Source organism: Gossypium raimondii, chromosome 9 (assembly GCF_025698545.1).
Source record: "Gossypium raimondii isolate GPD5lz chromosome 9, ASM2569854v1, whole genome shotgun sequence".
NCBI classification, from domain to species: Eukaryota; Viridiplantae; Streptophyta; class Magnoliopsida; order Malvales; family Malvaceae; genus Gossypium; species Gossypium raimondii.
The window spans coordinates 42,326,430-42,352,409 of NC_068573.1; the positions used below are offsets into that span (position 1 = coordinate 42,326,430).

Genomic DNA, 25,980 nt, shown 5'->3' on the forward strand with positions numbered 1-25,980 from the left:
TTTAACCTATATTACGTCCACTCTTTATTTAATATACTCGTGTCTAACAGTTAAAAACTTTTGAAATAGAAACAGCATTATTTCCTGAATATAAAACAAAAGACCAATTATTTATTTATATATATATACACAATAGGGGTTGTAGTTTTCTGCACCTCCGCAAACTTCTTTCACTGCAGCAAAATTTAAATTTGAAAAGGGAAAGCCAGCCAGCCCTGTTTCCAAAACCTGTTTTTTTGCAGTGTCAAGTTTTACAATTCAATACTGATAAATTAGAGCCTAAGGGACAGAGAGCTATTATTATATATTGAAAGTTCCAAAACCTTTAAGCTAAGCTAAGCTAAATTATATGTGTTCTCCAAGAGCTGTGATGTGATAATGATCTATCAGAATCAGACAATGCAATGTATGCCAACCAGTATTTGACTTGGTCAAAGCATGGGAGACTTGTACATTCCAGATGAAGTTATCTTTGGAGGATAGTTGTATGAATTAACCTCGGTTTTTAAAACATTAGATATTTTGTATTTTTTTTCCTCTTGATTTTCTTTTTCCTATTTTCATTCACCTCACTAAAAACAAACATAAACGCCATTCATTCACCTACAAAAAAATCAAGTTTAACAAACTCCAATATTTATGTGGTGGGACGTGGTTTATCCAAGGCTGGGGGGCTGCTTTTTATTTTTGCTTGTCTCCTCTTGTACTAATTGTTTAATTTTGGTAAAAAACAACCTTCAAATCTTTGATCCAAAACCACAGCCGCAATATGTTGAATAGGGCTCATTGAACCTTGTATATGCAGTTTTCTACTCTGTACTCCAGCCCGAAAAACAAGAATATATATATATATATTTTTTTTTAGTGTTATGTTATGAGGGTGAAGGCCAAGTTCTGGTGTGGAATAAAAGGGTAAGCTGGGTTTCGCTGCAACAAATGAAGCAGGTGATCACGTGATGCTGGTCACTGAGTTCAGAGGGGGAGGGATCTTACTTTCGGTCGTGGCAATTAGCTTTTAAAACACTAATGCCTGCATCATTTGGCTGAGCCACTGTCAAAAAGACTCAAAGTTGCATCATTTACAACTCAGAGCTGAGATCTCTGAAAAGTTCAAGGCCAAGACCCAATGGGTAATGGGACTCACTTTTATTTTATAAGTGGGTTTTCCTTTTTACTACTTTCTGAGTCTTACAATTGATTCGAATGCATGGCAAAAATATTAACATGTTTCATTCTGAAGCTTTGATCCTGAACCTGCATTTACTCCATCTACATTTATTAGTTTTTCCCTCGTCCTAACATCTTAGCGTCCTTGGTTCTTTACCTTGTTATTTCTGTCCCTGTTTTTGCCTTTTTGTCTCCTTATGGTCCTGTTTCCATGGCCCCTAAAAGTCCTAACACAACAGCATAAATACATCGTGGTTGAAGACCTGGAGGAAGAACTCATAAATTTGGATCTTATATTATTATATAAACTTAATAATTATAAAAAAGTTTATACCATTAATAATTTAACGACTCAACTATTAAATTTATTAATATAATTGTATTTGCTATGTATGGAAATTTTCAAATCAATATAATATATCTATCATATCAATCTAAAATTTTGTATATATTAATATCTATTTAACGGTTAGAAAAATTTCTTTTACATATAACAAATAATTAAAAAATTTAATTTATATCAAATTTGACATGCATAATCTATATAAGTGATCTATAGAAGTGAAATATAATATATGATTATTAGATCCTTAGATAATAATTACATAAAAAAATATAGAAAATGATGTAAAATTAAAAGGTATAAGTGAATCCTTCCCATTTCTTTAAACGGGAGGTTTGCTTTTCAATTGGAGCAAAATACCCTAGTGAAAAATTAGTGCTCCAATGTGGTATGAGGTTCACGATTGAATAAAATTGTTGTTATCTAAACGCAAAATCATGGTACATTTGTACAGAATATGTGAACTCATTGAAACGTGAGTTCTACTCATATCCAAAGGAAGCTGTAATCATCGAAAACAATAGTTGATCCTTAAGGAATGGTTGGGTATTAAAGGCATTGAAAATGTTGATCTTCAACATCTGAATTTTGAGTTCAAATCCATAACATGCCACCATAACAATGCACCAAAGAGAATCGGAAATGTGTTTGTTATTATAGATTTTCATAAAAATGGCGATGAATTATGTTAGAGTAATATTATGTGATCTACAACAATCATCAAATTAATCAAAAAGCATTTGAGCGTTGTGGTAAGATATATTACATTCTCAAAAAAAGAACATAAGTTCGAATTTTAGAAACGATATTATTAAGAAAAACAATTATAAACTCTAAATAATAACAGTAAGAAAAGTTGCATGGAAATGTTTTGTTGAACTTCAGCTAGTGCTCAGTGAATCTTTATATTGGATTTTCAGAGCTGATGATGAAAACATCTTATATAACATTATTAATGGCCTTATCATGCCATATTGCCATAGCTTAGGTTATTGTTACTGCAATCAACCCTTTTAGGAACCAATCCCCTTCAAGATGTAGTTAAACTCAAGTTTTTGTTAATTATGATAGATTGTTCTCTCCCCTCCATGAAACATATTGTCCACTTTTTCATCTTACAATAACAAATATCCATATTTTTAATTGCAATCGACAACTTTTTCGTCTTAGGAACTCTAATCAACCATCCAAATGAATAAGTAGAATGTGTTAAAATGCACTTTATATTAATCATAGAAATCAACAAAACAATGTTTTTATTTCTATGGTACATACATCTGTGGGAGGCAATGATTTTGATTTTGAAGGTCACAGATGAATATAAATGTGTGGGAAGCAGTCACGACAATCTGCTCACCATGGGGCCACTTTACCCAACTCATCATCTCATTAACTAGTTGGTAGAAGCAAACTGTATTCCTTAAGCCACCATCTCACTTAATATCCGGTAATGGCACTTTCCAAAAATTCCATGCGTTATAATCTTCCTGCAAAAGTATTTCCATATCAGGGAAACCATTGAAGGCTCCAAAATAAAATCCAGGGACAATCTTGCAGAGAATTTGTAGTAAAGAGACAGGAAATATACTCCTTACCTGCTCAACCAATGAGGCTGGCGGAAACATGTCATCAACAAGAGTATGCAATGACGTATACGATCTCACATCAATACGTTGACTAATAGCCACCTCACCCTGCCAAGATTATTAGAAAGTCAATAGTAACCGCAAGACAGGCTTCAGTTAAGTTTTATGTCTCTTTTTTCTCATACAATCATATGGTTGTACCTTAGGGTTAATTATAAATATCTTGCCCTTCGGGATTCCAATTTTTCTGTAACTGAGCTCATCTGTGTCTCTGTTTCCAAAGCCAGCATAAAACGGATTGTGATCGGAAGGGAAAAGTTTCTTGATATCCTGCATGCACATGTAACCAAGAAATCAAAGGTGAAAGACTGATCTGATCATAGTAATAGTTTAAATCTATATTGAGAAACAAGGTTTATTATTTCAGAATTTACCTCTAAACATGCTATTTTGAATTCATGAGGTGCTCTTCTTATCACTGCCATGAATAAGGAGGAAATTGTAGAATAACTCGGAATGGTACTCATATGTTATTACAACTAAGAAGAAAATGGAGAGGGGTGAAGAGGATACAAAACATAATGCATGCAAGTACATAACTACATACTACAGTCAAAAGATTTCGACAAAAAAGATCAAAAGTGCAAAAATAGACGCTTTTTATCATTCATGGGTTCTATGATGGGATGTAATTTCCCTTGTGTTACTGAAGCCACAAAGTTGTGATGCAAACTTGAAACAACAAGCTATATTTTACTTCAATAAACAATGGAAAAAATGGGGGGGAAAATAGAAGACCTTACCTTCACGGTACAATGAAGGAAACAAACCATCAGGGGAAATAACAACGGGTCCATTCGGTAAAGCTTTTCCGTCCTGCATGAAAAAAGGAATCAGTTAAGAATTTGATTACATACTCATGATTTCAACGATTTTTTTTTTACAAGATGGCTCTAGATGTGTTGGCTTATTCATTTAGTTGTTATTTTGTCATTTTGCCTTTTTGCTTCCATAAGTAAAACGTAAAAATTGCTTTCGGATGCAACAGAAAACAATTCTTTTGAAGAAATAAAAAATTGTATATTAGAATTTTCTAACATTGAAATAGGAGGTTAAGAGCAGCAAAACCTGGCTATTTTGCTACCTGTTTTAGGTTGAGTAAATAGTTTCTGGTTAAATATGCCTGAACGATTGCACGCGCACTGAGAAATAGCAGCTGATATCCATTCTCCTGTTGTGAACACACAATTCGGTATTTGACATCAGATACCAAGGAAATCACTTTGCTAAATCAAACTCCAAAGTGACTTGATATTGAACCCAATGTTCCATAGAAGCAATATTGTGTTTGTGTATGCAAAAACATGGTAGTAATAGAGAAAAGTTAAGGAGCATAATAATGGGATAACATTCACATCATCATGGTGCTAAGTCTGTCAAATGTTATTCCATAAACTAGCATTATAAAACCCGATGAAAGAATATATCATCACTTAGATCAATAGAAATTTTATAAAGAAGAAGAAGAAGAAGAAACAAGAAAAGGAAAACATGAGACTGAGGCGACTTTTGATTGGTGGTGGGTATACAAAAGGAAAGGAATAATGCTGGAGTCATTTCATAGATCCAGTTTTGCATCATAGTACAGAACAGAATTAAGGCTCAATTAAGTCAAGATAAACAATGAAACATATGAGGAAAAGCATACCTTAATAGCAGAGAAAAGTTTGGCTACACCAGACTGTGTCCAGTCCCTTCCAACTAAAGGCATAAACTGGCCTAAAACGTCAGACCTGAAAGAAATGTGTCAAGGTTATCGAAAGATACATTTTGTTCTTAGACAAGATTGAAACACATTCAAAACAAAGATTTCACCATAAATCAATTAGGAAATGACAGGTTGTGGAAATGCTCATTGTTGCTTTAATGCTGAAGGTCTTAGGGGAAGATCAATCTCAGCTTCAAATATATAAGTACCTGGCTTATTTATCTCCGGTTCTTTTATAATCCAGTTTTACTTATTAGTTCAGTATTGAACTCATCATAACAAGTCTATTAAGGAAATCATGTACCGATTGAGAATACACATATCATAATAAGAATTACAGGTGAGTCTAGACAAGCCCCTAAATGAGTGAAACAGAACATTTTAAATAATGCAGAGAGATACGTCAGGAGGTAAAAATCCCTACTTGGTAATAGTTCCATCAACATCTGAGATTACAATCTTATCATTCCACTTCCACAAGTAAAGATGAGCGTCAACCTGTTAAAGATGCATAGGTTTTAGAGGCTGACATTTAAGCATAACACAAACCTCGAAAACATGATGAGGAATTTAGTAGAGAACTGAAACCTCTTGGTTTCCAAAAACCCTGGTGGAGAAACTGAAAGTAATCATATTTTGACCATCTTTCAGATTCAAGGAAGCTATCTGCTCAGTAGTGGGAACATTGGTTCTAATAAATTGCTTGCGGGAAGAATCAAGAGTTGAACCTGCTTGTGTATTTTGTATATCAGATTCAGAATCAACAAACAACTCCTCACTTGATGAATTGCTATCAGTGTGCTCAAGTGTTTTGCCCTTTGTAAATGGAATAGGCCAGAGGTTCCATCCGCGGCTAGAGGATGTGGAAGTGACTACAGAATCATCACCCCTTGAGTTTGATGACTCATCCTGTTCAACACGGATTGCATCTCGGGGCTCAAGAGATAACTCTGAACCAAATGCAGCCATTCCAAGAATAACAGAAGCAGCTTTTTCCCAAGGAAAATACCTGTCTCCAAACCGGACGATAAGGTTTGAATTCTTAATAATTGACCTTGCATTATTTTTAAATTCTTCCTTTGATATGCGGTGTGCTTCAAAGACTGCAGCTGCAGCATCTAACCCCATACCAGCATGAAGTTTTTTTCCACAGAGAGAGATCTCAAATCCTGAACAGACAAGGTGAGCAAGAGAAACCAAGTACTCCATGAGAATCAAAGCAAGGAAAAAGAGAGGGAAATAATTAAAGGAGGAAAAGGACTCTTAGCTCCTTACCTGGATTAGCATGAGCTTCTGTCTCTTTACCAGAAGTAGATTCAGTTTTGACACTCTCACTTTGGCTACTCTTATTCTCAGGTTCAGGAATTTGTGGACTGCCATTTATCCCATCAGTCAATGCTGATGTGCCAAACTGTTCATCGTTCACTTGAGATCCATTACCAACAGACGCATTGTTAGGACCCAAACAATCAGATTCCAACTCTTTGTTTTCAACTGGTAAGTCAGGAGATCCATTATTGTTGGAAGAAGACAACAAATCTTCCTTTCTGGAGTCACCAACATCTCCATCTTTGATTTCATTAAAGTCTGGAGGGCTGCAAGAAGGTTTATCATGGGAAATGTGAGCTTTAGATGGCTTATTTGTACCTACAGGATCAGTGTTCTCACCATGTCTTCCCAATTCAGATAATTCAAGGCAGCTTTGAAAAACCTCCCCCCTTCTCTTAATCACAGATGCATCTCCAACATCACTTGGCCTGTTAAATTCACTTTGATGGTTAGAAAGGTTTTGAGTTACTTCGGTTTGACAGCCTTGTTCCCTCCCTTCTACACAAACTTCTGGATGGTGTCTCAAAGCAGTTGAATAACTGTTCACACTAATATCATGAGAGTCCTTATCCGCTGCTGAACTGAGCTTATTAATACAACCAGCAGCACACACATCGTCACCTGAAATTAGCTCCTCATTACCATTGCAACACTCAGGTTCTTCACCTGGTCCTATATGAAACCTGGGTGTGCTTAATTGCACATCTTCATCATTTTCCTCCGATGCTGATACAGGGGCTGTAAGCATATGACCATCCACACTGACCAAGACAACTTCTGAATCTAAATCTTGTGCATCACCAAGACATGCACCATCTGAACCATCACATTGGCCAGGCCCGACATCTGACACATTAACTGAATCCTCTAGAAAGGATTGCTCATCTTGAAACTCATAGAACCTAGCATCAGATTCCGACCTTTCAAGCCGCTTCGGATTAATGGCATCTAATTCATCCCTCAACAGAGCCACCCTGGAGTCTGAGAGACTATGTTCAAGTCTACAAAATTGAGCAATGTGTCTATTACCATCATCGTGTGTCAGTTCAGACTCAGAATCTTTCAGCTCACCATTTGTATCATATCCTTTACCAGCATCAACCTCCCTTGCGAAATAGGCTTCCCCAGAGTTATCAAGACACATATGAAAATCTGCTTCAACGCCATTAACAGTTATACGAACAACCTTCTCAGCCCCTTTTAAAACACCCTGAAACTTCCCGAACCGAACATACCATGGCGTGCTTCGAAATGTCCCATCTTGTTGCTGAACAACAATGACATCAACAGCCCCGCCAAAAGGATGGAAAGGGGTAGCAACAGAATATACACCTTGTGAAATTAAACTCCCAACTTTGCCAACCACATTCATTTGTCAAATCTTAATCCTTTTTCGGATTTAACAAAATTCAAGGGAAAATAACGAAAACCCTTTTTCAGATTCTTTATTTTCCAATAAAAAAAGAATAAATAAAAAATCAACTGTATAAATCCAACACCTTCCTTTCCTCTCAATGGTATTCACTCTTAATCTTTAGGTATCTGCATGCAATTCAAAATTAAACCAAAACCCAATGCTCCCCTTTTGATCAACAGCAAAATATAAATAAAAGAAAAAGAAAAGCAAGACCGGGGATCTAACAGCTACTAGTTTCATACAAAATCTTGAAATCCCGCTTCACAAATATTATATGAAACCCAGTACAGAATGTCATGAACATATTACTTAGAATAGAAAAACGGAAGGAAAAAATAAAAGAAACTTAACCTTTTAGAAACAAGAAAAACTGGAATTACTTATTCCGCCAAATTTCTCGGCAACGAAACAGAATTTAAACGATGATTGTACAATTAAAGCAGTCAAACGCAATTGATAGAGACACAGCAATGCACCTAAATCTATTAATGCTAATTACAGAACATCAACTCAATGATAAAATAAAATGGGCACACTAGAAACGTGGGTGGAAGCGAGGAAAAACATCGTGTTAAAATATTTGGAAATATAAGAAATTATTTGACGTTAATGGTTAAAAAAGGAAATATCAGATGTATTCTTTTTTTATTTGGCATAATTTCAAAACTAGTTCCTAACGTTTGATTATTTGGTCAGTTTAGTCTTTTGTTTTTGTTTGGAGCACCTTAACTGGGGTGAGCAAAATCCGATTCGATTCAAAAAACTCAATAATTTTTTTAAATTTTGAATTAAATAGTTTGAGTTATTTGAGTTAATCAAGTTATTTGGATCAACTCGAATAAAAAATTAAGTTTTTTGGTTTAACTTGAATATGAATTACACAATTCGAGTTATTCGAAAATCCGAATAAGAAAAGGCAAAACTACGCCTTTTTGTTAAATGCTTACCTTTTCTAAAGTTAAAAGTCAAAATCATTAAGTTAAAAGGCAAAACTATGTTGTTTTGATAAATGTTTACTCATTAAGTTAAAAGGCAAAACCATTATATTGTTTATGTAGTTAAATAATTTTGTACTTCGTTAACTAGTTAAATAATCGGTTCAATTAAACACAATATTGAGTATAAATAATAATATTCGTTAACTCGACTCGACTTGACTCGAATTTTTTTGACTCCATTCATCCAATTCGAAAAAAATTCAAATTGAGTTTGGTTGCTAAAATAGGATTCGTCAACTCAACTATCTCAAAAAATTTTGACTCGATTCGACTCGACTTGATCAAATACTCACCCCTAGTGATCCCTAAAGTTTTAAAAATTTTAAGTGTTTTCGAAAAATTCTCTAAGTTTTCGATTTAGTCTCAATTTGTTTCTACTGTGTATTTTGGGCCTCGAGGGCTCGTATAAGGGATAATATGAATGATTTTGATTGGTTTTTTATATGAATGTTATATGATATGAAATATTTGCATTTTCTATTTGTTTGGTTTCTAAACTCTAGTAATGCTCTGTAACCTTGTTTCAGCGACGAACTCGGGTTAGGGGTGTTACAAATTATGCGAAAGAATATTATCCAAAACCTGTTGTAGAATTGCATTTTGATTTCCAATGATATTTTGGGGTATGCTTTTAAAAGTTTTCATACTAAAACGTTATATATGTTATTTCGATTTTGGTTTAGGGTTTTATAGTTTAGGGACTTTCGTTTAAGGTTGTTGAATTTGGAGATTCTAGTTTAGTGTTTTTTTAGGATTTTAGTTTAGGGTTTAAGATTTATGGTTTTTGATTTTAGGGATTTTTGTTTAGGGTTTTCAATTTGGCTACTAATTAGAAGAGGAATTTTGGGTATTTTAGTTTTTTTATTGTTTAGGGTTTTCAATTTGGATACTAGAAAGAAGAGGATTTTTTAGTTTTAGTTTCTTGGTTTAGGGTTTTCAATTTCATTAATGATATTGGTCAACCCCAAATTTGACAAATTTACATGTTTCATTATACTTTTTGGTTCAATGCACGATTTTTATCTGGGGGTTATAATGTTGGTTGATGGGGGCATTAGTTCTAGGCAGAGTTCAATAGGTGAACTTATTGAAGTGATCCCTGCATCTTTTGTTGTTGTTATGTTATATATATAAAAATTTTATAAGATTTGATTATATAATTATTAAATCATCTAACTTTATATGCATTTTGTATTGTTTATATTATTTTTATATTTTGTTTGTGTGCACCTTTTTTGGTTGCACTTTGTTTGTCTGTTAGTCTAGAATTTATTGTTTTCTAACTTTTGTAATATGTTTTTTATTGTTATTTAAACTACATATGTTTGTAGAGGAGAAATACTACATAAACTTGTATGTTGGAGGTATTTACGTGATCTCCATATTGGGTATTCAAGTGGTGAGATGTTGAGAATTAAAGAGGATCCAGATACGATATCATATTTTAAGCTGTGTAAAATAGTTAAAAAAGGGTTAGGGTTCAATACAGTGCAACTAATTTATTTCCATGTACATGGTAGTGGGACTTTGCAAGATAACTTTAAGGTTGTGTGGAATGATAGTAGCACTATTGACATGTTGAACTATTAGTTAAGCATAATGAGATAGACCTGTATGTAGAGCTTGAGACTGTCATTGTTGTTTTTGTTGATGATGATTTACTATTAATTGCAACATCTATTGAAGGTTCTGGTGATGGCAATCAAGGTGGTAAGGGTGAAGCTGATGAAGGTGGTAAGGGTGTTTAAGGTTTAAATACGCGAATGCCTCCAATAAATCTTGAACATCCCCCCTTAGAGTAGAACTTTTCACCAACATATCATCAACATACACTTCAGCACTTCGTCCAATTTGCTCTTTAAAAGTTTTGTTTACCAACCTCTGGTAAGTCATATATGTATTCTTCAAACCAAAGGGTATGACCTGATAGTAAAATGAACCTTCCTCGGTAACAAAAGATGTCTTGTCCTGATCCTATAGGGTCATAGATATCTAATTATAACCTGAGAATGCATCTATAAATATCATAAATCTATGCCCCGAGGACGCATCAACCAACCTATCAATCGAGAGTAAAGGAAAAATGTCCTCAGGGCAAACTTTATTAAGGTTGGTGAAGTTAATACACATTCTCCACTTGCCATTAGCCTTCTTCACCATTACCACATCCGAAACCTAATCAGGATATGTGACCTCTCTGATAAATCATGTTGATAGCAGTTTCCCCACCTTCTGATTTCCTGCCTCTACAACCTATGGAGCAAACTTTCTTTTCTTTTGTTTAACTGGTATAACCTTAAGTAACACATTTAACATGTGAACAATTATTTGAGGATCCACCCCAGACATATCCGCAAAAGATTATGCAAAAACATCAGAATTTGTGAGCCATCTCATACAAATCTGCCAAACTCTGTGGCATGTTATAAGTGAACGAGTATTGCACATGCTCATTCAAGACTCCCATAATAAAAGCATCGATGGCCCATTGGTCCTCTAGATTTTTTGTATTTAACGTCGTTGCATGAAAACGATTGATATAATCTTGCAAACTTTCCCCTTCTCTCTGCTTAACAAACATTAAACCCATAGGAGTACCCATTATTGTCCTATGTGCTTGAAACCTACCTAAAAACATTTGACCTAACTGTGAAAAACTTTGAATAGAACCCTGCGGGAGAGATAAATACCAATCTTTTGCGCTTCCCTTAAAGCTCATTGAGAAGGCCTTACACTTCGCAGCATTAGAAGTTCCCAGCACATTCATATGATCATTGTACTGCATAAGATGTGCTCGAGGGTCCCTCCTACTTTCAAACATTTCTTTTGGAACTTTAAAATCAGCTTGTAAACTTATAGTTGCGATCTCAAGAGCTAAAAGATTGTTAGAACAAAACAGTTAATCCATGTCTTGAGAGTTAGGATGCAAAGCCCGTACGTCTCTACGTAGAGCATCCATCTCGTTCTGTCACGATTTTGCATGTACCCCGGGGCCTTTTTTATGCATAATGGCATTATCATGGAAATCATAATTATTTGACTGTTCCTTTTTCCTCAGCTCTTCATTTTGCCTTAATAACTCTTACTAAAATGTTTGTTGCTACTCAAACCTAACATTTTGCAGAGTCATTTGCTCCCTCATCAATCTCATTTGCTCATGAAGAGTAAAAAAATTGTTGTGGGGATGCCTCCTAATCGGAAGGGAGTGATAATTTCTGGCCAAAAGGGATATTCAAGTTAAAAGAATTTGAGGCTCCTGCATGAGCCGAATCACCCAAAATTTCTGGCCGATTGGCAAACCAACCAGCAAATAAATCCATCTCACTGGGCTGATTACCAGCACCAGAAACTCCAGGTTGTCCTATAAAAAATTAATGGGAAAATTCTCATTGGGGTGAGTTATTTTGATTTTTTTACAAACTGAAGATTTGAAGATCGAAAATTCTCCATGCTTATCGCGCCAATTTGTTGAGTGTTTTTCCCTGTCTCTCTTAAATGGTGAGGCTTCTCTATTTATATGATATGGTATTGTTCATCGATATAACATACTAAGTGGATTTCATACATGTCAACATGTATCCTACCCTAAACTTAACACCCGAATAGGTTTTGGGCCGATGATAACAAGTATTATAACAAAAATCAATTTTAAATAATTTCTTTAACGTATTTGATGTTTAGTTAATTTATGAAATCAAAATGATAATTTAACTATAGCAAAAGGACGGGAAGAGTCTTGAGCCTAAAATAAAAATGGGTTGGACCATTTTCAGGCAACGCATTGATTTTTGAACCCATTAAGTTGGACTGACCCAACTCGCCAATGTCCATCAAACATGGAGACCCATTTTCCGGTTCGAAACGACGCCGTGTAGACTTGCCTTGAACTGGAGATTACGATCTGAATTTCTCTGATAGATCATAAAAGCATCACAAAAAGGAAAACAATCTAAGATCCCAAGCAAAACCCGATATCCTTAACCTTTTAAATTCATTCATTATTCATTCACTTCCTCTAGTTTCGTTTCCGTCCAACCCGCCGTAACTACCACGCCGACCGTCATAACTACCGCCGTAAATTCTCCCAAAATGGCGAAACTACCCTTACAGATCCTCCTCCTCTTCCTCCTTTCCCTCATTTCCTCCTCCATCGCAGAGATCAAAACCCTAACCATCAACTCCGACTCTCGCCCCATGATCCTCTTCGAGAAATTCGGCTTCACCCACTCCGGTCACATCGCCATCTCTGTCTCCTCCGTCTCGGTCACTTCCTCCGCCAATGCCCCCAATCCCGACGCTTCCCGCCTTGGCTTCTTCCTCTTATCCGAGGAAGCTCTCCTCCAAGTCCTCCTCGAGATTCAACAGAATCCTCACTTTTGCGTCCTCGATTCTCGCTACATCCAGCATCTCTTCACCTTCGGCGACCTCTCCCCACCTCCCCTCTCGCGTTTCAACCACACTTACCCTGTTTCTTCACCCAATGAATACTCTCTCTTTTTCGCCAATTGCGCCCCCGAAACCCGCGTTTCGATGAACGTCCGAACCGAGACCTACAATCTCGAACGCGACGGTTCCAAAGATTACCTCTCCGCTGGTCTAACCCACCTCCCTTCCCTTTACACCTTCTTCTCCATCCTCTACTTAGTCTTCTTGGGTAGTTGGATCTACGTTTGTTATACCAACAAACGATCCGTGCACCGGATCCATTTATTGATGAGCGGTTTACTTTTATTCAAAGCTTTGAATCTGATCTGCGCTGCCGAAGATAAGCATTACGTTAAGGTTACCGGAACTCCTCACGGCTGGGATGTTTTGTTCTACATTTTTCAATTTATTCGTGTCGTTTTGCTTTTCACCGTCATCATTTTGATCGGCACCGGTTGGTCCTTTTTGAAACCATTTTTACAAGAAAGGGAAAAGAAGGTTTTGATGATCGTGATCCCGCTTCAAGTTTTAGCTAATGTTGCTTCGATCGTGATCGGGGAAACTGGGCCTTTTATTAAAGATTGGGTGACATGGAATCAGTTGTTTTTGCTGGTTGATATCGTCTGCTGTTGCGCTATTATTTTCCCAATTGTTTGGTCGATCCGTTCATTGAGAGAAACTTCGAAGACCGATGGGAAGGCTGCAAGGAATTTGGCGAAGTTGACCCTGTTTAGGCAGTTTTACATTGTGGTGATTGGGTATTTGTATTTCACAAGAATTGTGGTGTTTGCTTTGAGGACGATTGCAGCTTACAAGTATCAATGGGTTAGTAATGCCGCCGAGGAGACCGCGAGTTTGGCGTTTTATTTGGTTATGTTTTACATGTTTAGGCCGGTGGAGAAAAATGAGTACTTTATTCTTGACGAGGAAGATGAAGAGGCTGCTGAAATCGCTCTTAGAGATGAAGAATTCGAGCTTTGAGAAAACCCCTCCGGCCGCTGAAAAGAGAACTTATATAAGGGTACTTTGGATTTTTACTTTTGATGCAAATTGGGGCTAGTTTTGAGGTTTGTTCTTAGTGAATTTTACGGATACAAGTTGCTGCATACAACTGTCGCTGTTCTTCTCTTTACTGTTTTTATTATGTTTAACTTGTTGCTAAAATTTGAATATGTTTCTGTATTTCTGCCTACTGCTTAATGAACTTCTCTCAGAAGGTTGAATTTAGAAACAAAGAGTTTTAAGTTTTTTTCCGTTCTGCAATTCTACGCATTAAATGAAACATTATGTCGAAAATGATTGATTGTCTTGATACTGGATGATCATGGCTTGAGGTGGTTTTCACTACCCAGACAATGCAAAATTTTAAAGTTCTCTATGGGGATTTTTTTTCCCTTTATATTATTATTATGGGTTTAGGGTTGTTGAGGGATCGAACTTGAGATTGGTTTCAACCGATGAACACAAGTCTTGTGTCCCAAGTGGTTTAATCAACTGGGACTAAGATCTTTGATTATTGTTAGTCAGTGTTTGGAGTACATTTTGGGCAATACCTGCAAGTCAATTGGCTTAAAGTTTTGTTATCTCAACTCTCGTCTTTTTGCCGTAATGTATTTCCAATTTGAATGGCAATGCCTTGCGTTTGTTCTTTCTTATTGGCAGATTTACTGTTTAGTGGTCAAGTTGAATTTATTTATCAGCAAGTCAATTTACCTAACATTTTGTTGTTTCAACTTTTGTCTTTTGTCTTTATCTATTTCCAATTGGTCTTCACAGCAATTTGAATGGCAATGCCTAGTGTTTGTCCTTTCCTATTGGTAGACTAGTTAGTGCTCAAGTTGAATGTATGTGTTCTTGTGGTTATTATTGAATTGGCTGGCTAATGAGTAATGATATTGTTAATTTCCCAAACGCAAAGAAGAAAATCTTGTCAAAATGCTATAGCTGTTAGTTCTCAGCCTTGGTGTGATGAATTTCTTCCTCGTTTATGATCTACCCATACTTTTCCATAATCTTCTAAATGGTTGGAACACTAAATTGCATTTATTTGTTTCTTTTGTGCCTATTTTAAGCTGAATGATAAATCATCAGTTGCATATATATAAATAAAAGATTTGCAGTATTTAATCAGGTTTGCCCTTTCCCTTTATGGTGGTTGTTGCTGCCTACTAATACATCTAGAAACACAATATAAAAAAGATATAATGGTTTTTTTGGCTATCCAATTTTATAAAAAAAGATTTTTATTTTAGTCTTTTATTTATTTTTAATCTTTTAGCCTTTAAAATTGTCTTTTTGTTAGATCACCCTAAAATAAAAGGAAAAATTAATTTTTTTAAAAAATTGTTATCTGAGCGTTTGATCAAATCTAGTCAAATCAAAACTAGTGAAATATTTTGAGTTGATGAGTTTTATTTTGTCATCTTATCGAGTGAAATGAAATTGAGTTGAATCTAGTATGATAATAATAAAAATAAGATATTTTAACATGATAAACTTGAATCATTAATTAATTTATTTAGGTCTTAAAATTATTATTTTAGAAAATTTTTAAAATTTAACTTTCTTCATATATTCTTTAGAATTTTTAAATATATATATAAATTTTGAAATTTTTATAAATATTTTGAATTTTTGAAAATTTTGACGAGAGAGACCAATTTGGTTATTTTTAAAATTAACGGGGACCAAATGGATATTTATACTAATTTGTTATTTGAATTGTAAAATTCAACTTGACTCAAGCTCGAAACTCAAATAACTTGATTTAATTAACTCGAAATTTAATTTTTTTTTTACTTTTTCGAATCGAGTTGAGTTTTACTCACCCTTACGTTTTATACATGTGGATGATATGCCAACATTTAATTAATTTTAAATTAAAAACAAAATTAAAAAAAACTATTTTTAAAAATAAAAATCATTAAAATTAATAAAATTATACAAAATGTTTTTTAGTATTTTTAAATTATAAATTAATTAAATGTTGACGTGTTATTTATATGACAATTCACATATATGTCACGTCAACAAAATTAACTCACATTAAGTTTTCTATAAATTTTAAGATGATTTGATAAAAAATATAAATTTAAAGATTAAAAGAGATAAAAAATTAAATAAAAGGTTGAAATGATTTATTGATAAAGTTGGAAAACTTAAAAAGAAATTATTATGTAAAACAAGAAGGTTTTCCTCTGACCGTATATATTAATATTATTATTTACTGAAGAGAACTGTAAACCTAGGATTCTAAATGAATACTACAATTTATAAATAGTTTTGATTTTTTTTGCTTGCCATGAATGAATAGGATTTTGAGGTTAGGCACATTAATATTTACGAACAAACTTATTTAAATGAAACATTTAAAGTTTATTTAAAATTTGTTTATTATTTAATTGGTGTATACTTAATATTGTTATTGTTTGTGTGTTTGGTTTATTTATTTATAATGTAATTAAAATATTTATTTTTAAAAACAAGAAATAAGTTTATTTATTATCTATGAATAAATTTTGAATATATTTAATCATATGTGTATGGATATAATAAATATAATTTTATTAAGAATTTGAAGATTTAGAATAAGGTCCTATAAAATTTAACTCAATTATATTGATATCACATGCTTCAAGTATTTGCTCATTACAAACTTACAGCTCGTATTTAAAATGTATTCATTTAAGGGTGGGTGATTAAAATGGAAATGGTTTTTAGTAGAAATTAGGATGCAATCTAATTTTTTAATTGGAAAACATGTTTGTAAAATCAAGTAAAAACTACCCATTCCGTCATGCTTTGAATATTTTGAACAAATTAAATAAACCAACAAAAAATCAGAAGAAAACAGTCTTTTGATCCACAACATCAACACTAGCAGAGCAAGACAGTAGCCTATTGAAAAACCTAAACAATGCTACCTTCACTTTCCTCCATATCAAACACCTGCTTCTAATACGTCTCTTCTGCTTGTATCTCCTCTTCCTTTGACCCACTTTCTCCTTAACCCTCCCCAAGCATTTCACAGTCTTCTCAGGCACAGTTTCTTTCCTTGAGAACCTATAGCTCCTCAGATACATCTGCCTGCATGAGATACTGTCAACAACTCTACCACCATGCAAGGACCCTGATGAGCTCCTTGACCTCACGAACTCCGCATCTGACTCTGGCCACTTGTAAAGATTCACATAAGTTGCCCTCACAGGCACCCCAGGGTCTCTGGCATCATTCAAGCAATTAGAGATGCAAATCGAACTCATTTCTTCAAAAAGATTTTCTTTTGCTTTTTGGAATGTGGGTAAATTTTGATCAGAATTTATGAACAGGGGGTTTTTTCGCTTTGGAGCTGCAAATTTTAGCAAAGCTTATATTGCAAGAAAAGGCTAACAAAAATGAAAAGAAAGAAAGTGAAGGAAAGCAGAGGGAGATGATGGGGGGAATTGGGGTTGGTTCCACTTCCAAGTGGAATTTATGCATGCCCATATGCTATAATTAAACATAATTACAGCAGCAATGAAAGGCTTCTTTTTGGCAATGGCGTGCTGTTAGGCAAAGAGTGGATATGCTAATGCTGTTTATTTTATTGACCAAAAATGAGCCGCCGTTAAGTAGATTTAAGGTTGGAGTTAGGAGTTTCCGAGCATTTGTCAATAGGGAAAAAAAAACATTTAAGCAATTCACAATGAATTTTGGTCCTACCAGATCCACATATCCGCATTTGTTCTAACCTGAAAATTTATACATCTTAAATCTACTTTATAATTATTTTTACATATTTTTATATTATATTTTAGCTGTATTTATAAAAGAAAAAAAAAACACAATTAGGCAGTTAGATATTCATGGGGTTGAGGGTTTTTGATGTTGATGGTTGGAATCAACCTAATTCTTACTCTCTGTTCTGTTCCATATTCATAGCGGCAATAACTTGTTGGGTCAGACTTCTTCCGTGATAAAGGTCTCGACATTCATTCTTTCCATCTCGATGGTTGACTTGTAGTCCCAAGAAGGGACTCAACTTCGCCATCTACAGGAAACTCCTACGGGTGTGGTGGTCCGGCCTAAGCAAGAGAGGAGTTGTTTTATGTTCCAATTTTTCACTTTATGTTTCGTGTTGCTCTCTCTTTTATTTTCCCCTTTTTTTTTTGATATTTTGTGTTAGTAATTTTCTAATTCAGTGTGCTCACATATTAATGTAGGTATACATAGGTTACCATCAATTAACCATAGTCTACATGAGCATTACGTGGTGGAAAATGAAATTAATTAGACTATAATTTTAATTCATGAAATTAGTATAAGGTAACGTTAATTAAATCATATTAATTATTTTAATAATTAAAATATGATAGTGGGAAACGACTGCGACGTACGGCCATCACAAAGGCCAGGAAGTAATCCGGGAACATCTCTGCAATGAATGCCACTATTTAACTCCCGCCCAGAAAGTACCGCACGCTGCGAGGAAGTAGAAGAGGAACCCAGAGAATCCTCCGGAAAGGCCGATTGCCCAGAAGGTTATAAGACAGAAGCTGAGGGAAAGGACGATTAATGCTGGGATTGAGATGAAAGAGCGAGCGAGAACGTATGAAGAACGTCGATAAGCATTGTAAGCAGTTTCCCTCACGAAAATAAATCTTTCTTTGATGAACTCTATGGTTTCCGTTGTGCAGGTGAAGAAACCGGTGCTTATGGAAATTGCTAAGCATCCTAATCTACCTTGGGCTCCTCTTGGGGGAATCATCAAGCTGCCAAAACGTGGTGCCTAGCACAAGTCTGGTGATGATTATCATCGCTAACCGGAGTTTATTACTAGCCTTTTGAGGGAGGGTGAATCTACCAGGGATGACCTAGAGAAGCGGTTGGCCCGACCCGACTCACACAAAAATTTAAGGGTAAACTACTATAAAGGTCATTAAACTATCAATAAGTTTCCGTTTTGGTCAATCAATTTCAAAAAGTTATAAAATGGTCACTGAATTATTCGAAAGATTTTATTAAACTCACTAACCGGTTAGCGAGCTCTAAGTGATGATTCGACGATCGATATGGGGGATCAATACCCATCAACGAGTAAAATAACATATTTAGATCCAAGTCGATCTGACAATTAATATCAGAAATAAAAAAGAAATTGTTTAGATTTTGATTTATAAATTTGTGGAATTCAAAATTATATCATAAAAAAAAACAGAATTGTAAAACAAAAGGGAGAAAAAAAGGAACTTTTGATTGGTGTAGGGGATGCGACCGAAGAATGTCATATAGCGGTAATTTTAACATCTTCATGACTTAAATAAAATTTTTAAATCATCCCGTAATCGTTTTATAATTTTTTGAAGATAATGACTAATAATTTAATGATTAAAAGTGTAGTTAATGTAAATTCTGACCGTGATTAATGAAGAAACACTCAAAGAGAAAAATAAGGGATGCATTATGATAATTGCCAAGGCTTTGATCATACTCGAGTTGAGTGCGTCAATACATTAAAGAAAGTGTTACAGAGTTATAAAAATTCTTGAGGCAGTTTAAAAGAAGACTAAGAGCATCTGAACAAATATGTTGCCCTTATCTTCCAAAATCATCATTGCTAATTCTTTTAAAAAAGCATGCCAACGATTCTCAAAACAATAACCCGCTAATAATGAGATGATTGATTGTGAAGTCAAACATCCATTTTGTCGAACAGGTTTCATCTTGCGTTCCTTCCAAATTCCCGTCATTCACCAGACCCTTTACCCTGACTGAAATTCACCATCTTCCTTGTTTAAACAGTACAAGAGTGTTGCAATTTGGGTTTAAGTGAGGCATCCCATTAATGAGAACAGCGTCATGTCATATGGTGTTCTTCAGCCTTTTCAGGCACCACCTGAAAACGACGTCTTTTTAAGGTCTTTCTAGTACGGCTGGGATTCGGTGTTGTTCTCCCTTTGCTCGATGAGTTATAAATGGAAGTCATGAAGCAGATGAATGAGCAAAAGCAAAGAAATGAATGAGGACCGCAAATTCATTGTTAAACAAACTTCAGTGGCCGCCGACCAAACTCCAGGAATCACTCCGAACTTTAAACCCATCCAATTCCAATCTCAATTATGGTGCGTACGGTCACCTTATCCAACACTTCACCAACCATCACCTCCCTCGCCAAGCCAAGCAACTCCATGCGCGCATCGTTCTCTCTTCAGTCACTCCCGATAACTTCCTTGCTTCGAAACTTATTTCTTTTTACTCAAAAACCAATGGTCTTCCCCAAGCTCACCATTTGTTCGACCAAATTCCCCAACAAAATACCTTCTCTTTTAATGCCTTGCTCATCGCCTATTGCCAACATAACAAGTTTGCTGACACTTTGAGGTTGTTTTCAAGTTTCCGCGACGTTATTAGGCCGGATAATTTTACCATTACGTGCTTATTAAAGGCGCTAGCAGGTTCATTTTGTGAGGAAGGGGTGGCTAAGGAGGTCCATTGCTTTGTTTTGCGAGGTGGGTACAATGAGGATATTTTCGTTTGTAATGGGTTGATCACCTACTATTCAAAATGCATGGAATTCGGCTTGGCGAGAAAAGTGTTTGATAAAATGGGTGAAAGAGATATTGTGTCATGGAATTCGATAATTTCAGGTTATTCACAAGGAGGGTTTTACGATGAATGCAAGGCTTTGTATAGAGAAATGGTGAATACTTTAGAATTTAAGCCTAATGCGGTGACTCTACTTAGTGTTTTGCAAGCGTGTGGACAATCCAATGATCTTCTTCTTGGAATGGAAATTCATCGGTTTATCATTGAGAATTCTATCGAGACGGACGTTTTGATTTGTAATGCTTTGATTGCATTATACGCAAAATGTGGGAGTTTGGATTATGCTAGTGAGTTGTTTGAGGGTATGAGTGATAAAGATGAAGTTACTTATGGCTCACTTATTTATGGTTGTATGTTTCATGGGTTCATTGACAAAGCTATGGAGCTTTTCCGCCAATTGAAACACCCAGGTTTGAGTACATGGAATTCTGTGATTTCAGGATTGTTTCAGAACAAACAGTATGATGGGGTTTTGGATTTAGTTTGGGAAATGCAGGCATGTGGTCTTAGACCCAATGCTGTGACACTATCAAGCATTCTTCCCACTTTCTCATATTTTTCGAACCTGAAAGGAGGGAAAGAGATACATGCTTATGCTGTTAGAAACAATTATGAGAGCAACATCTATGTTGTGACTGCCCTTATTGATACTTATGCGAAGGTGGGGTTTCTACGTGGGGCACAACGGGTTTTTGATCAATCAAAATGTAGGAGCTTGATCATTTGGACAGCAATAATTGCAGCATATGCTTCCCATGGAGATGTTGATGCAGCTCTAGGTTATTTTCATGAGATGCTTTATAATGGAATTCAGCCAGATCCTGTCACATTCACTGCATTGCTCTCTGCTTTTGCTCATTCAGGAATGGTAGATTTAGCTCAGAGGATCTTTGATGCCATGCTCGTAGACTATGGCATTCCACCCTCAGTTGAGCATTATGCCTGTATGGTAGGGGTCCTAAGCCGAGCAGGGAGACTCTCAGAAGCCACAGAGTTTATTTCTAAAATGCCAATTGAACCAAGTGCTAAGGTTTGGGGTGCATTGCTACATGGGGCTTCAGTTTGTGGTGATGTTGAACTTGGGAAGTTGATTTGTGATCATTTGTTTGAGATAGAGCCTGAGAACACTGGAAATTACATCATCATGGCAAACCTATATTCACAAGCTGGTAGATGGAAAGAAGCTGATATGATCCGGGACAAAATGATGAATGTTGGGTTAAAGAAGATCTCAGGCACTAGTTGGATTGAAACTAGTGTAGGCTTACAAAGCTTTATTGCGAAGGACAGATCAAGTGAAAGAACTGAAGAAATATACAGTCTGCTAGAAGGGTTGCTTGGTTTGATGAAGGAAGAAGGGTATACTTTGCATGATAAATTTGATGAGGAGAGTGTTTATGATCATTGATTACTGATCAACATAATCGCTGCAACCTTCTCAAGGATTTAAATGCACCCTTGAGGCTTTAAAGCAAAAATTATTGCTAAAGATGTTGAGGACATCGGATCCTTAATGCATTTCTCTTTTAATTCTAGCAGAAATTGTTACTTTATGGCTAAAACGAAGAGACACTTTCGAATTAAATACTGTCACATGTAACTTTTCTATTTTCTCTCTGGTGCAAATTTCACTTGTGGACTTGGCCAGAGCATTATTTTAAAACAATTTTAGCATTTATCCATCACATCCGGCAGACATGGAAGTTGGATCATCTTCATTTCTTTGCGTAGTTGAGTTTGCTTTTCTTAATTATGCTAGTCGAGAACCTCTTCTTGCACCTGGAAATTTCTATTGTGAAAATAATACTATTTCAAGTGTTACTCTTATGTACGAGTCATTGAGTAGGTAAAATGATAACATCCAAGTTTTTGTCTGTACTAGTGTTTCCATGACAGTTTGTCTGGAAATGGTGATAACTGACCCTGATGAGCCCACAAGCTTAGCTTGCATTTGCAACATAACAGACAATAGGATGGAGCTTGGGGAAATGGGTCAAGCATTTCCATTTCCCCTTCTGCTTCTTTTGTTGCATATCGAAGTTGGAAGAGATAATGAAAAGAAATAGGGTGTCAAAGATGTTTGAAATGTACATAATTGATGACAAAATGGCTATATTGTCATTTTCCGGCCATTCCATTAAAATTCCAAGGCACCAACATCCCCCTTTTGGCTCCACATATATGACAACGCAAAACCTCTCTATGCAATAAATGCTCAATCAATCTATACGATTAGCAGCAAATCATATTCAAATCTCACTTAATTCGTGTCATTAAAGCATGACTTCTTATTAAGAGTCAAAAACCACAACAATGACCATCTTTCAGTTCCTAGTTTACCGCAATTGGGTTTTGTTTGAGTGAAGTGAAAGCCAATTTTCCCATACTCTACTATCATGCAATCATGTAATTATCCCTTGTATAACTTTTGATGATTTTATGTATTAGAAAAAAAATTTATATTAATCATTTCCTACTTAATTAAGGGCTTTAGTCTACTATATTTTTAAAGATTACAATATTTCAAAACTATATTCATAAAAAAGAAACTAACAGAATTCAGAAAATGGTCTTAAAATTGCAAAAAAAAAAAGTAAAAAAGAAACAAGAAATGCTACTACATGCCTCTGCATCCATCTATTATCCTGATGGTAAATAAAACTGACATTTCTCTCTACTGATAGGGTTGAATCAGCTTGTTTTTATCAATTTGGAAGCATACCAAATAAAATATGAAGAACTGAAACAAAATCAAATAAATAATTAAATACAATGAAAAATTATGTGGAAGGATGAATATGCAAAACATGATGATTTGGTTTGTGATCATGATGTTTTTGTTGGAAAAAGATAAGATGAAGAAATGTAAATTTTACTATTACCCGGTTATAATGGTCTTAACCAGCTCCTACATTAGATTAGTGGATGTCAAAAAAGTTTATTTGATTGATACATGTCAAAATCTCAGCAACTGAAACGATAAACACTTGATTGCTTTGCTCTCATTCTTCCAATCCTTATTTTGTATTAACCCCAATTTGCAGAAATGTCATAAAGTTTGTGGCAGTGAAGCGAAAACTGTGGCCAAATGTTGTATTCTTGAAGAATGATAATGACATATAAGCCACCTGGAACGGATAATGAGTCCAAGCCTTCCACCTTGGATTTCCAACACTTTTAGCTGCCCGAGGATCTTCTGTTTGTGAGCAACCCCCCATTGATTACAGGCCATGGCTTACTTTGCTTCCATTTTCTTTTCTTTTTTTTTACAAGCTGCAAGGTGAGTAAGCTCTGATCTACTGTATTATGGTAACTGAAGTATAGCTAAGATTTTGAGTGTCACTGCTTCATAATGTGATTTGGTTGTTTTTGTATTGTCCACTCAGTGAAAAGATGGAAAGAGATGAAGGATTGAGGACTTTAGAGTGCTTGAGAGGAAGGCTTCTTGCAGAGAGACAAGCTTCAAAGACTGCAAAAGAAGATGCTGAACTTATGGGAAATAAGGTTAGGTCTTCTTTTATCAATTTAAATGCTAAAGGAAAAACGATGTGAAGTTTCTGTTTGTTCTACTGGAATGCAGGTAATAGAACTTGAGAAAAAACTCAAAGAAGAGACCAAAGTAATGAACAAAGCTGAGAAGAGGCTCAAACTGTTGAGGAAGAAGCTTGAGTCCCTCAAGTTAGTGCCAAGTTTGGAAGAATCAGAGCACCCTGCAGCAGTTTCTTGTGTTTCATCCACAAGCAGTTCAGGTACCAAAAACCCAGAAAGAACAGCTTCCAAGTCTCAAAATGCAGTTCCAGGAATTTCAAAAAATATGGAGGAAAATGCATCAGACACCACTACATCTATACCAAGCTTTAAAATTTCTTTCAGCAGAGAAAATTCTTTTTCTTCACTTGAAAACTCCAGTTTTAAATCAAGTTCAGTCCATGAAGATCCAAAGGTTGATGACACAAGGACAAGGTATTTCTCCACATTTTATCCTACTGACTTTGCTTAAGTATATATATATTATTTGATCACTTTTACCATTCAATTCAGCTCTTCAAGCCTGAAAGCTTCAACAATGGAGATTGATATGAATGGAAGAAATGAGAAGTATGAGGATGATGATTATGTTGATAACTCATTGGCATTGGTTCCTCTAATCCTACCAGAAACCAAGGTGGCCCCTCAGATAAAGGTAGTGAGCAGAAGTATAGGTGAAGTTCTTGATACACTAAGGCAAGCCAAGGGAAGAATTCAGAGCTCAATGGAGAGAAGACAAATGATTAGGGTAGGGCCTTCTTGAATTCATGCAAAGTAAACAGTAATTATGGTGGCATTTAGATAAATAAAATACAAAGTGACAGATGTTCTCTCGCGCATTGTATTTAAATTTGTGCCTTAATCAAATCGTTTAGTTGGTACAAAGTTTTAGTATAGCATGTGATGTGGGGATGTCATGTGACCCTCCATTGACTTGGGTCCCAAACCTTACCCACTTGCACTTTAGGTTGGTTTGAGTTTGAATAGCAACACAGAGTCTTATCTGGGTTTCTGTTTATTCTGTACGCTTGTCTTCAATGTACCGACAGTGTATATGTTAGTGAATCATATTAAATTACACACTAATTAGTAATTTTAAAAATAAATGTAATTATTATAGTTTTTAGGAGTTTGTATTCAGGTATGATGTTGCATTATTTTCTTTCAGTGGGTTTCTCCTAATCTTTGGTTAATTCTACCCTTTTAAATTTTAAATAAAATGTTATTGAAATAAATTTAATAAAAATTAAAACTTAATCGTGCATAGATTACTAATAATAATTTAATAGTTGTGTTTTTCATTTGGAGATATTTTGTCTTCTTATAAAATTTTAATACTAAATGCTAAAAAGTTCTCAAACCATTATTTTACAGTGTCTTTAAACTAGATTTTTAACAAGAAAAATAACATTAAACTAAGCCTTAAACTACAAAAGACTGAGATAAATGGAAGGAGAAATCCATGTGAAGATTACCCTCCAACCTACTTTAATAAATAAGTAATAAAATAATGTGACATTATTGTATATCCTGACTACTGGATAGTACAAGAAATTGATTTTAAGTTATTTTGTAGCCATTCAGCCATTAATGTTAGTGTACAGTAAGATTAGGGTGTTCATGGTTGTAAATGGTCCTGGAAGTCAGGTGGGAGGTGAGCCAAAATTCAACTGATCGGTGTCCAACAAGTAGCTCAACGTATAAAAGCTTCTCAATGCATGTACCAAATAAATATCAGTCAATCCAACACCAGACCAATGGACCCCTTCTCCCAGCTGTTTAATTTATTTATTTTTTAACTCCAAAAGATTGCAATCCTTCACATTCATCAATCC

General features: G+C 35.2%; 5 protein-coding genes across 5 annotated transcripts; 3 read left to right on the plus strand and 2 right to left on the minus strand.

Moving 5' to 3' along the window:
- Positions 1–2,715: 2,715 nt before the first annotated feature.
- LOC105799885 (phosphatidate phosphatase PAH1) lies at positions 2,716–8,180 on the minus strand. Its single transcript, XM_012630687.2, has 10 exons — positions 6,140–8,180; positions 5,453–6,033; positions 5,289–5,362; positions 4,805–4,889; positions 4,241–4,327; positions 3,900–3,972; positions 3,531–3,574; positions 3,298–3,426; positions 3,106–3,204; positions 2,716–2,997 (listed from the first exon to the last, which is right to left on the minus strand). Exons 1-10 carry the CDS (start codon positions 7,563–7,565, stop codon positions 2,944–2,946), a joined length of 2,652 nt encoding a protein of 883 aa, XP_012486141.1. The 5' UTR covers positions 7,566–8,180; the 3' UTR covers positions 2,716–2,943.
- A 4,357-nt stretch (positions 8,181–12,537) lies between these two features.
- On the plus strand, positions 12,538–14,296 carry LOC105799886 (protein CANDIDATE G-PROTEIN COUPLED RECEPTOR 7). Its single transcript, XM_012630689.2, has one exon. The coding sequence runs from the start codon at positions 12,698–12,700 to the stop codon at positions 14,012–14,014; it is 1,317 nt and encodes a 438-aa protein (XP_012486143.2). The 5' UTR covers positions 12,538–12,697; the 3' UTR covers positions 14,015–14,296.
- Positions 14,297–16,612: 2,316 nt separating this feature from the next.
- Positions 16,613–17,669, minus strand: LOC105797963 (uncharacterized). Its single transcript, XM_012627825.2, has one exon. The coding sequence runs from the start codon at positions 17,293–17,295 to the stop codon at positions 16,873–16,875; it is 423 nt and encodes a 140-aa protein (XP_012483279.1). The 5' UTR covers positions 17,296–17,669; the 3' UTR covers positions 16,613–16,872.
- A 1,800-nt stretch (positions 17,670–19,469) lies between these two features.
- LOC105799887 (pentatricopeptide repeat-containing protein At2g37310) lies at positions 19,470–22,329 on the plus strand. The gene has a single exon (XM_012630690.2). It carries the CDS (start codon positions 20,031–20,033, stop codon positions 22,023–22,025), a length of 1,995 nt encoding a protein of 664 aa, XP_012486144.1. The 5' UTR covers positions 19,470–20,030; the 3' UTR covers positions 22,026–22,329.
- Positions 22,330–23,548: 1,219 nt separating this feature from the next.
- On the plus strand, positions 23,549–25,285 carry LOC105799888 (uncharacterized). The gene is made up of 4 exons (XM_012630692.2): positions 23,549–23,897; positions 24,004–24,121; positions 24,198–24,580; positions 24,659–25,285. Exons 1-4 carry the CDS (start codon positions 23,848–23,850, stop codon positions 24,906–24,908), a joined length of 801 nt encoding a protein of 266 aa, XP_012486146.1. The 5' UTR covers positions 23,549–23,847; the 3' UTR covers positions 24,909–25,285.
- Positions 25,286–25,980: the final 695 nt, after the last annotated feature.